This window comes from Ciconia boyciana, chromosome 1 (genome assembly GCF_034638445.1).
Source record: "Ciconia boyciana chromosome 1, ASM3463844v1, whole genome shotgun sequence".
Classification (NCBI taxonomy): domain Eukaryota; kingdom Metazoa; phylum Chordata; class Aves; order Ciconiiformes; family Ciconiidae; genus Ciconia; species Ciconia boyciana.
Window position 1 is genome coordinate 60,923,370 of NC_132934.1, and position 14,878 is coordinate 60,938,247.

General features: G+C 46.1%; 1 protein-coding gene across 2 annotated transcripts in view; it reads right to left on the minus strand.

Annotated features, from left to right (window-relative positions):
- Positions 1-14,878, minus strand: part of ABTB3 (ankyrin repeat and BTB domain containing 3) — a 182,389-nt gene that overhangs the window by 64,222 nt on the left and 103,289 nt on the right. For both annotated transcript variants that reach the window (XM_072849335.1, XM_072849269.1), the window contains exon 2: positions 11,949-12,098. In XM_072849335.1, coding sequence (XP_072705436.1) covers positions 11,949-12,098 — 150 coding nt within the window. The remainder of the gene's footprint in view (positions 1-11,948; positions 12,099-14,878) is intronic.

Below are 14,878 nucleotides of genomic sequence, written 5' to 3' on the forward strand. Positions count from 1 at the left end.
AACCATGAGGAGAAGAAAACCGCTGGCATGAGAAAACTGCCGAGTCCATGATTTCAGGGTTTTGACACAATTTTTTGCTGCACTCTGCAATATTCCTCTGATTCAAAGCTTTCATTTAAAAATAGTTTCTGTCTTTTCCCTCTGCCAGGAAATTGTCATGATAGGACCAATCTTGCAGCCCTGCATGCTCATAATTTCCGAGAGAAGCTGTGCATGCAGAAAGCCTGCAGGATCAGGCCCACAGCAGAAACAGATGTGCCTCTGAGATGACTCCCCAGTCCTGCACAAAATCATCTGCAGGCAACCAGAAGCAGCAGCAAAGTTTGGGACCCCCTTCACTCAGCCCACTCTGTCACAGCAGACGTGCACTGCCAAGCCTAGCACCGGCCAATTTAACTGCTAGCAACCTTTCTGATAGCAAAAGTAAATTCCTCTCTTTTTCTCCAAAAGGCAAAAAAATTGCATAGAAGCGCTGGCTGCAACAACCAGCTTTAATAATAGCAAAAGCAGAGAAAAAGGACTTGCGCTAAATTCAGCCTTTTCAGACCCAAGCCACTACAGCACTGAAGCATGTGGTTAAAGTTAAGCACACGACTAGTCTTATTTCAGTGGACTGAGACAGCAGGCACCAGAGAATGCCTCTGACTTCTGTATTGAACGACAAATAAAAATCAGGATGCAATTTAGGCCCAGATGCAGGCAGCAGCATTACTTCATCCCCATTCCTCCCCGAGCACTGGGGCGATGCAACTTCGATGACACATCCAGCGCCAGAGGAAGCTGCACGGTGAGCAAGGAGGGAAAGCAGCAGCAAGAATGACGTACGCAGGGTGGGCAGCTCAGCATCGCTGCTGATGCAAAGCTGGAGGAACTCGAGCCTCACTGAAATCAATGGCAAAGCTCCCATCCATTTCAATATGACCAGGAGTTCACCATTTTATTCTGTATTTCCTCAACTGTTTCTTAAGAAACCCGAACCAATTCATGCCATTAAAGCTGAATTAATGTTTTTTACATTTAAGCCTCATTTAATTACATTATACTAAGAACGGATTGGCTTAGATCTTGCTTCTGCCTTTGCTACGTTATCTCTGGTTACATTTCAAATAATTTCTATATTAACAATTATTATAACATTCCTCTACCAGAGACAACTCAAGGCTTAAATAATCAATACCTATAAAGCATCAAGCTGCACAGCGGACATTAAGTCAGCATAAAAAGCTGCATTATGATCTTGGTACCCAACAGGCAGAGCACTGGAGGCAGGACAGGAATCTCTGCTTTCTATTTCATTCCACAGTGTAACCTCGGACAAGCCACTGCATGCCCTGGTGCCCTTTTCCTCCTCCATCTGCATCCAGTTATGGTGCAAATTCTTCAGGGCAGAGACTGTGTCTCAGCATATCTGTGCACCAGGATCAGTGCCGACAAGGGAGGAAGGAGCCGACGCGCACGCACACACTGTATGGTAGTACTTATGCATAAGCTGTAATACGTAGCATGAGTGTAACATCTGGTTCAAGATGCACGTGTGTTGTTGCAATCCCTACCACGTTTTGCTGCTTCTATTCTTCCTTGCTAATATGCTTTTGTTTATCCATTTTCTTCCAAAGAATATACAAAAAGTTGAAATTCTCTCTGATTCTGGCCAGGGCACTCCAAAGCCCACGGATGTGAAAGCAGCTCCATGATGGGACTCACTGTTCTGGTCTCCAGCAGTCAGCCAACTCAAGTCTCATCTGGGAAACTCAACCTATATACGCTCTCCTTGCCAGCTGTAAAAGCCACAGTACATCTGAACACCGAGGGTAACCTTGAATTTGTGGCCAAGCATAGAGACGGAAGCCCCCTTCATCACTTTGTGTTAGCCATCTCTGCTCCTCAGAGCCGTGTTCAGCTACAGCAACGCTCTGCAAGGTGACATTACCTGCTCGCAGCATTGCTGGCTCTTCTGCATTTTTTTTGGCCCTGAAAACATGTCTTAGATATATCAACTGAGCACATCTGGAAGGCCAATAAATTCCAGAGTGCATCATTTTAAAAAAAAAAAAACCCATAAAAAATAAAAATCCCAGCAGCTGAGTCGATCTTGTAACTGCAGGGATGGGGCTCCTGAGGGCTGTGGCATCACGACACAAGGGGCTCGGTGGGGATCCCTGCCTCGCCGTCCCCTGTGCTCATTCTCGCCCCTGTACCACTGCCTGCAACCCATCTGAGCAGCAGCCTGGAGAGCCGATCTGCCTGACAAAAAACCTTGCCAATTTTATTTTGCTCTTAATTTAAACCAAATAAACGCTTCCACAATTTATGCAACATAAGCCAAGCGAGCCGACGCACAAACTGCTCTGCTGGCAGAGCCAGGGAGAGGAAGACATCATGTTGTGCGGAGTAGACACGCACAAAAAAATGAACAGCGAGGTGGAGGGCTATTTGAGGATATTTTTGTTGCCGAAGCTGGGAAGCTGGAACTGGAGGGCAGGGTCCCAGAGGGCAGCAAAGGCAGTGGCAAGCCCCGGGCTGGCACTGCCTTGCAGCCCTGGATCGGGATGGGGAAGAGCTCCGGCAACGCAGCTCCACGCTGGAGCTTGTCAGCCCAGAGGAGAAATGCCATGCCTCACACACCGGCTAGCAAAGGACCCACGAAACCATCATCACACCGCGGTGCGTGGAGAGCTGCTGCTGTAGCTACCAGCATTTAGTCCTTTCCATGACTAAAGCAGGACTTGCCCGTCGCTGCTGCTGTCAGTTCAGCATGGTTTAGGAATGCAAGGTCCCCATACATTTGATTTAAAGATTGAAAATATTATGTAATGCGCATGTTGTGACATGGGCCTGGTTTAAGGCAAGACTAAATATTTAAGGAACAGCTTCAGTGACTTCAAGCCAAAGATGTGATGTGACAGGGAAAGTTAAGCTGTGCCAGCCTGTATGGGGGTGGTACATTCAACAACATACAGCACTCAACTGGACAGCTCGAGCCCTCTCCACAGTGACCAGCTAAGCATTTTTTTTACTGTATTTGGCTTTGGTAAAAGCTATTATCACTGCTCTTACTATTTTAGAGCCCCAAGTTTGAAAAATAACACATTGTTTCCAATTTGGTAGCAGAGGAGGGGAAAGAAGTAGAAAAGCAAAAAGAGGAGGAAGAAAGAGAAAATGATAGATACCCAATGCCCACTTCTGAGAAGCTTCTGAGGGATTTTATGGTTTGTCATGATGGACCTGATCTTGCAAACACTCCTGCCTAGGAGCAGGCTTGCTGCTTTTAAAGGGATAAAATTCCACAGCTTAAAACATTCAGCTGGGTGTGTGTTTGCACAACCACGACCCAGAGGTGAATGACGCTGGACTGATCCTTACATGGTCTCCCTACGACACCAACCTCAAGTTTTTCTTGTTCCAAAAACATGTCCTAAAACCACAAGAACAACTTAACGACGATATTTTTGCACACTGATAACAAGCCACACAGTTCTTTGGCCTGTGTCTTTCTTTCAAAGCCCACGGGAGGGAGGAGGATCTGTTGTCACCGCAGCCCTTTTCCCACATGATGCCCTGCTAGGGCACTGTGCAAAGCAGCAGCAGGCCATGTTTCTAGCACAACAGCATCCTGCAGGCAGCACCCATCAGTTTGATAATGCCAGTCTGATCATCCCTCCAGCAGTCCACAACTCCAACGTGTGTAGCCTGCTCTCGGGAATCATGCCCTGCGGTGGGGCATGTTGACAGCAGCACTGTTGCTGCTTTGCTTTGCTACCTGGATGAACATTTTCTCCTGCACGAGTGGGCCAGAGCCACAGACTGGAGTCATGTCTGTCCTTTAGAGCCCTTAACGTCCTCCTGTGTCCTGTCCAGACCATCAACAGAAGTGTTGGCCAGGGAGCTGCACTCCAGATGCCAGCTTCCATGGCATGGCTGGTAGTTTCCAAAGTTTGCCCCCTTACAAGCACCTAAGCCAGGTGCAAAACTCTCTGTCTTGACGGGGATTCACCTCACACCTCAGAATAAAAGTTTGGGTCTACAGCTTTTGCTCAGGACCAACTCTGGGGAGACTGTATGGAAAACATGAATTATAACCCTGATAATAAACCAAGGTCTGTTCAATCAGACTGCTACCTGGTAGCCGTGGCCATCCTGCATCCTTCCCATACTGTAGCTAAGTCTCTCTCCCTTTCTCCCTCCCTGTTGCCTCTAGTTTCTGTACCAAAGTGTATTGCTACAGCTCACCGCAGCATATGCACATGAATGTGGGTGAACACAAGCAGTTGAACTGTGTCTCCTGTACCACAGCAGACCGCCTCCAGCCATCCACTCAGTCGGCCGCCCAAGCCATTCCTACAGTCTTAATTTCAGCTGCGCTGTTCCTCCATGTTTGCTCTGCCTCCAGTGTTGTATCGATCTCTATGTTTCAAAAGTCAGCTGAGCAAAAATTGCTCAAGCAAAACCTTTCCTCAAATGATTTATTGGAGGTTTTTCTATCGTTAACTCAAAACGACCCATCTATACCAGGAAAGGAGCGTGCAGAGACCTAGGGTGGGCGCACACTACAAAGTGTTTAGTATGTATTTCACTGTGCACATGCTCTTAGCACAAAGTATCTTCAAACATAAAGCTATGCTATTCTTGGCACACAGCATATTCCAGATTCAAGAGCCAGCTGCCTCGGGCTGCGGGTGTGCTTGGGGTGCCATAACCCGCAGTCAGTGCAGCATCCCACGAGCAACAGATTCACCGTTGAGCTCACCTTGCAGAAGCCTCCCCATCTCTGCTCACCCACACCATGCCCCTATATGAATTTGCTACCCCAGGCAACCTTTTCTTCTCCTAACAGCCATTCATCTCTCCACAGAAGAGCAAATGAAGCAGCTGTGGTCCCAAACTCTGAATTCAGCGCCAAAAGACAGGACTGGGATACAAGCAGCCCATTTCCTGACAGTGGCTTCCCTGTGGCCTCCCACAGATCGTTTAACCTTTTATCTCCACTTATCCCACCACCACAAGAAGCTTCTATTTATATTACAGAGTATGTGTTTGTATGCAATTTAATGTTTGCAAAGCCTTTGAAGACTGAGAAATTAGGGATTGGATATATCCCATTAAAAAGCCACAATAATAATTAAACCTTCTCACGTACACATACCTATTATAACAACACTATCACCTTCAAAATCTGCAATCCAATGTGGCAAGCGTGATGTTTGTGTTTGATTCCCCTTAAAACACGTCAACTCCAAACAAAACAAGCTTTGACTCAGATGAGCTGTTCATCTGCCGACCTAATGATGAGCCTTCCCTCTGTGGACTGCTGCTGCTTTATGGACCACCATTCCTGGATTTTCTTTGGCCTGACGTAGACTTGTCCTCAAACTCTGAATTTAAGAGCCCCCCATGGCTGAGCAGGCCAGCTCAAGAGTGCTCACCCTGGCCCGACCGATTCCCGGTGCTCTGCACAGCAGGGACAGGGAGGACTGCAAACCTAAAGAAAGGAAAATGCTGTTTTAACCCCGAGAGTGCTGTGATACACAGGAGTTCAGGGGTGAACAGGAATCTGCACCTGAAGGGTGATGTACGCAAGGGAGTCCTGAGCCAATACATTGGTGTATCGTGGAGGGGTGGTGGAGGGTTGGAGCTCCAGCATCCCTCACCCACCAAGGTGATGACTTTTGCCTCCAGCCATTAAACCTCAGTGGGCTTAAACACACAAGGTAGAAGCCCCAGAGGAACAAAACCAACCGCGCGGGGACAGACCCAGGTTTGGCCCCCAGGAAGGCGAAGGGGGCTGAGTGTCATCTCATGGGGGAAGCCCCCAAAGGAGCACTGACAGCAGACTGGGACCCAGGCAAGCAATAGCTGCCTCTGTTCAGCCCCTGTAACCCAAGATAGAACTCCACACCTCTGGTCAGCAGGGCAGCGAAAGGGAAGGCAAAGCCTTAGCAGGGTGTAGACTAGTATTTTCAAATTATCCTCCCTCCCACTTCGTTTCCACCGACAAATAAATGTATTGCTTTATGGTTTATGATAATGGTATCTCAGGGGGGATGGAAGAAAAGCAGGGGTTCATCTGGGGCTATTAAGTAGCCCATAACCCTTCTTGTGCACAGACGCAGATAGCAAATGGAGGCTCAGGTCCATCACTTGGAGGGGGCTGCAAGGGGAACGGAGTAGCAGCTACGGGAGCCTGCAACCAGCTAGCACTTAATGGAGGCAAGAAACTACCTAGCATTTAAACACTGCATTCATCTCTCTTGCGTTCTCTGCTGGGGGGTGAAGGGGCACCTCAACAACTTATCTTTTTAGCTTTTACGCACAGAGCGGATGACGCGTGGATCGCAGTGCGGAGGAACCACAGACAAGAAGCCCAGAAAGTGGTGGGAGAGCGAGGATGTAGAGATCTTGTGCAATAACCCAGCGGAGGGCCCTTGAAAACTAGGAAAAGTATCACCACATCTGGGGAGTGCCCACACAGGCTGCCAGTCTATGGCCAAACCCTACGCTGAAGGGAGTAGGGTTTGAACTGCAGGTTTTGAACTACATCTGAACTGCAGGTTTCAGCCAGTACCTCCGCTTAGCTCAGCACTGCGCTGCATGAGGCAAACCATTCACAGGGAGTAAGCTTTGGTGTTTCTCTATGGTGCTGCTTAGTCTGAGAAAAATATCTGACAAACAGTGCTTTTGTTCTGGCAGTAAATAAGCAGAGCACTTACAACAACCCTCCTTCAGATGCCACCCTTCCAGCAAGCACCTTTACCTTGGCACTTGCTTCTAAGCCTAGGTTTAACCTCTTATTTACAGGACATGAATCAATTTGTACGGCTCCTGCAGTACTCCTTCCTGTTGGTTGTAGAGAATTGAGACTAGATGAAAAGGCAAGGGAGGGGATGCCGACTTTCATCATCTCCTCAGCTGGGGCTGCGAGGAGAAATGAGAAACAGTATTGGTATGTGCAATCACATTCCTACTTACACTTGAGCAGTAACCCTTCCTTTCATCCCTAAAAGTGTGCCAAGATCTACTGGGAGCCTGTTATTTTGGAAATATATACATTCAGCACTGCGGAGGCAAAGAGAGGATGATGGGGAAGGGTGGCGTTTTTCCAATGGCAAAAAGGAAAACCTTGCTGAGACCTGAGTGGTGACATGGAGGAAATAGCAGCCTGAACATCACATCTGGGAGCTGCTCTAAGTTAAACACCGTTCAAAGGCTAAAAAGCTCTGAGATTAGCAGTGTTAAGTCTCATCCGCATCTTTAGATTATGCTAGTTTAAAATAAAAATGCATACTCGTTGTGGTTAACACTCAGAGTAATACCACCACCACTGGTCACTGTGGTTTGCACAAGACTGGGTAGCCAACTTCTCACCCAGGAAAGCCACAGAGGATTGGCCATCTTTGGACTCAAAGCAAGCCCCAGTTTTCTGCTCTAACCTGAAGACGTGTGTGAAGACACGGTTTGGACAACATCCTAAGCCACAGTTTACCCCTCTGTGTGGCTCGAGAGACACAACCCTTCTGCAGCCCTAGCCTCAACATGGGGTGGTTGTCCCAGCTCGGCCGTACACTAACACCTTACGGTCTTCACCACAAGGCAGTGAGGGAGGAATATTTCTTGGTGCCAGGACTGGTGCCCAGCGCACCCTAAGCTCTGCTCCTCCTTGTCACCACCTGCGTGCACACACTAGAGAAAGAGCGTCCTCCTTGTCACCAGCAAACACACCAACGACCTCCAGTTGTGAGCCTCATCCCTTCTGCATCTGGTCTCCAAGCCAGCAGTGGTATTTTTAGATGGGTGATGAATAGGTATGTTGGAGTGTTATGCAGTTAAATATAACATAAACGTTTGTGGATTGCAAACACACTTATAAAGAAGTTAAGAAAAATATTCAAAGGTCAAAATGCAGTATCATGGGATCTCTCAACAGCTCTCCCTAGTATTCCTCTCTTTATCTATTCAGTCTACTTATTTTCCCCCTGTCTGAAGGGGCAGGAAATGAAAGAGAAGGACTAGAAATCCAGAAGAATTCCCAAAACTTTCGGGGGGGGGGGGGAGGGAGGGTGGGAAGGATCTATTCCCCTTCTCTAGGTCTGGTCTGGAAATACAGAAAACTTTAGGAAAAACTGAAAAAAAAACCAAAACAACATCCCCCAAAAAAGGCTCGTGAAATATTTTCTCTAAGATTAAACAGTGGAATACTGTCAGGCTACTGTTTAAAATCCTATTATTTTTTGCTGTGCTTCAGTTCTTCCCAATGTTCTCTATATAATAAGCATTTCAAATGAAATTACATTATTTTAAAACACACTGTAGTAGGCAATTACAATTCCTGAATACTAAATGCCAATATAACATAGGACAAATTTATTGTTGTTCCTTAACTTTGTGCCACGTTCATTATATTTTAATGAATAAGGTTTCACATTAATTTTTCAAGCCTTTTCCTTGGAATCATGCATTATCGCTGTAATTGTGTTGCAGAATTAGGTCTCTATTTACATTCTCCTCCTAAATCCTGGAGACAAAACCTTGCTTTGATTTTTGCCTTAAGTCAGCAACACCACCTCTTCTTCCTATTTTTGGGAAAGCACCCCAGGCTTTCCTCCAGCGCTACCTCGCCCCGCTGCCGCCAGGCAGGGCAGGGCCGTCCCAGCGACGACCAGCGCCCGCTGCCTGCTAAGCCCAGGAGATGAGAGCAGAAGCACCAGGCCAGCAGGGTTTGGGGGGGACCGGAGCAGCATCCACGAGTCCGGTTGCACCTGCCCAGTCATGAGGACCCCTCAATGGCAGCCCAGGTTGACCTCTTCTGAAGCATTCCCAGAGGGTGCTGCCCTCCCTCTACGGTCGTGGCCACCATCCCACCTTTCCCCAATTTTCTCTCACCTTTCACCCCCTGGGGAAACGCAGCTCACCCAAATGCTCTTTTCTAATACACTGACAGCATTCGTGAACAAACGAAGGGAGCAGATGAATGAGGTCATCACGTGTAGGGAAAGGTGAAAGTACCACAAGACGCAAGGCTTTTCACCTTGTGAAGCTATTTTCCACCTGGGACAGACACAAAGACCGTGAAAGAATTAAGAAGATTTGAGCTGAAATACAGGCACCGGGCAGCAAACGGGCTCCATTTGCCAGCTGTTGTCCTCCACAGGACAGATTTGATTTCCCATCTCAAAGTCTCCAGCAGCTCGGCAGCCAGCCACGTCTCTGCGTGCAAGGGTGCTGGGCAGAACTGAGAGCAGGGGAAGCCTTTCCTCTGCAAGTGGGCGTTTGTTAATTCTAGTTATTCTGCGTACTTGCAATACTTTAATTATTAATGTTGATAAACTGTAGGAAATCTCATTCAATAAGAACTGCCTTTTTTTTTCCTCTGAGATAAAATTAAATTGCTTTATTGCAAGATCCCTCTTTGCCCTTGTCTTTTGTGCTCTTATGAAGAACACAGAAATGAAGTCCTGGCTCCTGGGATATTGCAAGCCGGTGGGACATTGCAGACACATGCTTGGGGACTGTCCACTCTGATGGTCAAGCTTTTGTCCCTGCCACTCACTCCTGGTTGCCATCTCCTCCCTCCTCCCTTCACAAGTGCTAACCTCTTAATTCCCTCCTATCCAGAGAGTCTCCCGCACCACCTTTATTCCTCCCACAAAAGCAGGGGCTTTTACATACCTAACCTTTTCCTCATATCCCACTTTCTCCATATCCTCTTCCCTCTCCACAATGCCACTTCTAAAGCTCTCCATCCCCCTCACACCACCAGGGCAATGATAAATCTTCCTGCGCCTACTCCCTCCCTGCCAACACACCCTGATCCCCAGGTGTTCCCCCCTGGCTTCTCCACACTGCTCAGCGTTTCTGCCCCCACGCTGCGGTTCCCCAGCCTCCCTCTGTGGCAGAAGCTTTGCTGTAACCTCCGGGTCACACCCTCTGCTGATGCCAGAGACAGATACACAAGCACTGAACAAAGAGCAAACCCCCTTGTACCCCCCACCCCTCTCTTTTCCTTCCATTTTAGGACTTTCCCCCAAATCCACAGGGTTCTGCCCACCGAGACGCCATGCCTCCCTCCACATTTCACAATTCAGTTTTGAACTCTGCACCAGCACTGCTCCACGGCGAAGATTTCTACCCCACTGAGCATCAAGCCTTGCAAGCTTTGCCAATTACCAATCCTCCTCCTCCTTCTTCCCCAACATGCATCTGCTTGCAGCGGCTGGGGAGGTATCCTCGACGGTAGTCCAGAGGGCTTTCTGGAGGGCTACCAGCATGCTGGAGGTGCCAACCTCTCTCTGACAGCTGCATCTAACTCCCACTGATGCACTCTTTTCTTCAAGTTGGCCACCCTGAAGAGTGTTTTGCCTGTGTTTGCAGTCAACAGACACACAGAGAGGAAACCCTATCAACCAAGCATTTGAATCTGAGGTAGGACTTGAGATGATAGATTTCTGGAAATCAAATTTAAAAAAAGGGGGGGTGGGGGGTAATTAAGGAGTCTGACTTTTTGGGTTGCGTACAGAGGTTCAAAAAAATCCAGAATAAAATAAAAAAAAACAACACCGAAATATCCACAGATTACTTATTTATTAAAACACAACCATGTGTACTTTAAGAAAGAGAGCTGTATCATGCATAATTTAGCTGGCACACAGACGGTACTGTTGTGTGTTTCATGCGCATGAAATAAATAAGCATAAAGTACTTAATTTGAATAACACCAAACACCTGATTCCAAAGACGGAGCAACACTTCACGCTAAGGCATGCAAGTGCTCTTGGCTTGTTGATGTTTCACCAGAGCAGAGAAAAATTAGCAAGCTGAAAACAGAAATTCATTTTGTGGCTTGCAGACAAACATCCATGGTGCATCCACACAGCTCATGAACAGCACGTAAACTAAGCCCTGATGATATGATGAAGCTACAGAGGAGACTCCCATTGCTACAGAGAAAGCCAGTAAAATTAACATGAGATCCCTATGCAAGTTCTTTACAACCCAGAATTCAGTAATAAGAACAACAGTAAGCTGGGCTGTGTGTATCTTCATAGGTTTTAGTCTTTTCAATTTCTCCCCAAAATTTCATAACACACACCAGGAAAAAAAATACTTGACCGTATTTCTGACAGCCTTCAGAAGTAAAACCTTTTTTGTCTGAACATTTCTGTTTTCCCACCCATAGCTTCATATTTCTAACTACACCGTAAAAATGTGATTGGAAGGCTTCTCTCTTAATAAAAAAAGTTTTTAAAAAGGCACTTCTGGTAACTTTATCTCCATGTCACACAAGGATTCACATGGCATTTGCCTCCTACAATGTATTTGTGCTGAAACCAAAGCTTCCTGATTATGACAGATATCATAGACTCTCACATTTCCCAAAAAGTATTTTGATTAATAGCAAATAATTTATCTTCCAGGTGCAAATTCCTCTGGTGCAGGTTTGAGTTGTGGTTCTTTCCTCTGCTGGAACTGGAGAAGGAAAGGCAGGGTGAAGGACCCTCTCTAACACAGGTGGAACTAGCTCTGCTTTAAATTTGTGGCAGTATTTCCTCTACTTGCAGCCTTCAGGTTTTGGCTTGCCCCTCTCAAAACAGGGACCCCAGTGAAATGAGACAGGACACCAATATGACAGACATTTGCAAATCTGGCCAAGCTGTGAGGTGCTCTCAAACACAACATAGGGAAGATGAAATAAAGCATGTTTCACCTTTAAAAATGGGAGCACTGTATGCGAACAAGTCATAGGCATTGCCTTGAAACTGCACAAGACTTCTCTCCTCCTATGGCTTCAGCTGCCAAACTGGCCACGGAGCATGAACATGGCTAGATCTGCCCCAGCGTCTCCTTCAACATTACACGTGCTCCCTCATCCCTCCTCTGCACCACCAGGCAATGCAATTGGCTTTGCTTTACTTTGAGGAATGAAACCCAAACATTATCAGCAGCCTTGTACTTACTGAGTTCAGCAATGCTCCCCACGCGCGTAGCAAGCAAAGACTGCTCAATGGTCCTTAGCTCGGACTGGCTGAACATCTGCACTTCCCCAGGCTTGTTTGACCTTTGCTGGTCTTTGTGAAGGTTCAAGCTGTCCGGCAGGCAGAGAACACCTACAGTGGATAAAAAGAAAGGAGAAGTCCAATGTAATTTCAGCCAGTATGGACGTCTTTGCTGCCACCACCACATCGTTTTGGGGACATTCCAAGACGCAGCCTGTGTGTGCAGAGCTCAAAGACAATCAATATCTGTAACTCATTGTCACAGATGACTCATGCTCTCAGAAGTGGCCCTCGTTAACTCTTCTGAATATCCTCAAGTCACTTACGATGTCACTTAGGGATAATTCTTACAGAAAATCCTAGAGAATTGCCCAAGGAGGAGGTCAAGAGGGTTCCAAAGAACCTCCTAGAAACTACTTCAAACCCATACAAATTTATTAGAAAATGGTATCTCAGTGACAGAATTCTTAAAGATTGGCTTTTAAATGCTATATGAGACAGATTATACATTTACAGGATTTTCCTGTAAGGGGAATTCCACCAACAATTGCCAAAATAACGGACAGCATCAAGATGCTCGCAGTGTCATTGATGGGCTTCCTGAATTTCTTTTGTAAATACAACTCCTGGCAACCGAACTGCTTGGGCTTCAAAAGCCCCTTATGCAGAAGCCCTTACAGCTGTGAATTTTTGTGGGGCAGGGTATAAGTAAAGCTACTGACATAAAATAATTTACATATACATTCATGCAGGCACAAGTCACTTTCTGCCATGACATCTAAACCCTCAGGAGTAGATAGAGGGCACACGTTTATTAATCAAAATCACTGTCACGCTAAAAAACAGACCTTATTTACAAGAGCAAACGGCTGCATTACCATCTTTGGGTAACAGATGCATGGAAGTCCAGCTTGGAAAGCAAGCTCTCCTTCCTTCCTGTGGTCTGTAAACAGCCAGCTATGGCCATACTCTCCACAGCATCACCCTCCCAGTCCCGCTGGGACACACACAGGCGGAGACCCGCTGGAGGCAGTGGAATTGTACCTCTTTATGATGATTAAATTTCATCTTATCTCAGATTGTGTGATGTGCAACAATTACCTTTGAAATGAAGCCAGAGTAGGAAATGTATTTTTTCCATTAGCTTTTACTATTCCTTCCTTATAAGGTACATATTTAGTGTTTTTCTTCAGGTGGAAGAACTTACTTATGTTTCCCAGCTCAGTAAATATATGGCGTCTAACTCTACTGATCAATAATTGTGCCAATAGGTACAACATTGGATGTCCTGGGCAGAACGTCTACCTTAACCCCTGTTTACTTCAGTTATGAAATAGCCCCACAGACATCATCGCTTTGGAGCACTGCAAGACCAGGTAACATGCCTGAGACGGGGCGTTTCTCAGCCACCTTCTTAGCTCCACCAAACTGCCTTGGATTCCCTCCTCACATCTGCCTCCTCCCTGCAAACAGTTTAGTCTAGAAGTTGTATTTGCACCACAGACCTAAAAACATCCCACCCTGGGAGAAGACAGGCGACGCAGGTTCAGTGAGGCCATTCAAAACAAAAAGTGGGGGTGTACATTGGGAATACCGGGACCGAAGGTCTCATCCACCATGGCTGTAAGACAGCAACCTAAACCAGGATCACCCTCTGCACTCAACAGCAACACCAAAACAAATTCCCTAATAGCCTGGTTGAATGCTGGAGATAGAGGAGCAGGAGCAGCCGTAATCCCAGCCCTGGCTCTGGTCCTGGGGTTGTAACAACCACAGTAAAACCATACGCACGTGTGGAAAGTCACGAGGCGAGGAACACGACTCATGAGGAAGCACCCTGGAGAGAAAGAGCAGGACATCTGACACAGCAACAGAGAGGAAAGAATTAAAAGCAGAGAGGTAAGGGAAAAAAAGGGACAGCAGCTTATCAAACAAGCTCTCCAAATTCTCCTGCCATCGCTCAGTGTCTGACTCGCATAAACATTTGGCGCACTGATCAACATTTATATTCTGGGGATGTGCAGATCTCGAGAAGTACAACACCTGGATTTAAAATGCAGACTTGCCCGCATATTTTAGTAAGTATTCTCTCTTGGAAATCTTTCTCATTTATTTAGATTATTCTTTATGATTTTAAGGGATAGAAATTAAGGCAAAATTGGAAGAGTCTTCCCTGCAGAAAACAGATGTGTAACTGATCTAATACTCAAAGAGATTTCTGAAAACAAGAAGTAGAGGAGGAATAGCTTTATGGCATCTTTTAAAACATTAATATCCAACAAGAAAAATATTTTTCAGTGAAAACACACCTTAAATGTGGAAAAAAATACTGTTTTAAGATACCTTTACAAATAAGATTCAAATGGCTTAAAATCATAATATGTACAGGAGATTTCTCCAAGTGATTAAAGCAGTGAGATATAGACATTTTATTCACTACTTTGTCTACAACTATGTTCCCACAGCCGCGCCTTTTCCTTACAAACAGCCCTGATGATTAATTACTCTGCTCTTCAGCAAAGGGAGCGTATTCTTAGGTTCTTGGATGAAAAGTGCAAATGAAATGCAAAATGCGCCATTGTTTAAAAACTTAGCGAATTATAGGATATGTCACGCCAAAGGGTTTTAGCTGGGTTGGAGACTAGTAAAGGCTTGCAATAGCCAAACATCTGATACTTATATGCCAGCTTCAAAACTATAATTGACCACAGTGGGTGACCAGTGGGGTGATGGAAGATTGTCTATAACTCTCATAATTTTGCTGGATCAGATCTGGGTTTTGCCAGCATGGAGAAAGGGAATTCTATGGCTCGGGTATGTAACTCTGCCAATTTTCTAGCTAAAACTGTTTTCCCCCAAAATTATTAAAGAAAAGTGAATAAAATGCTTTC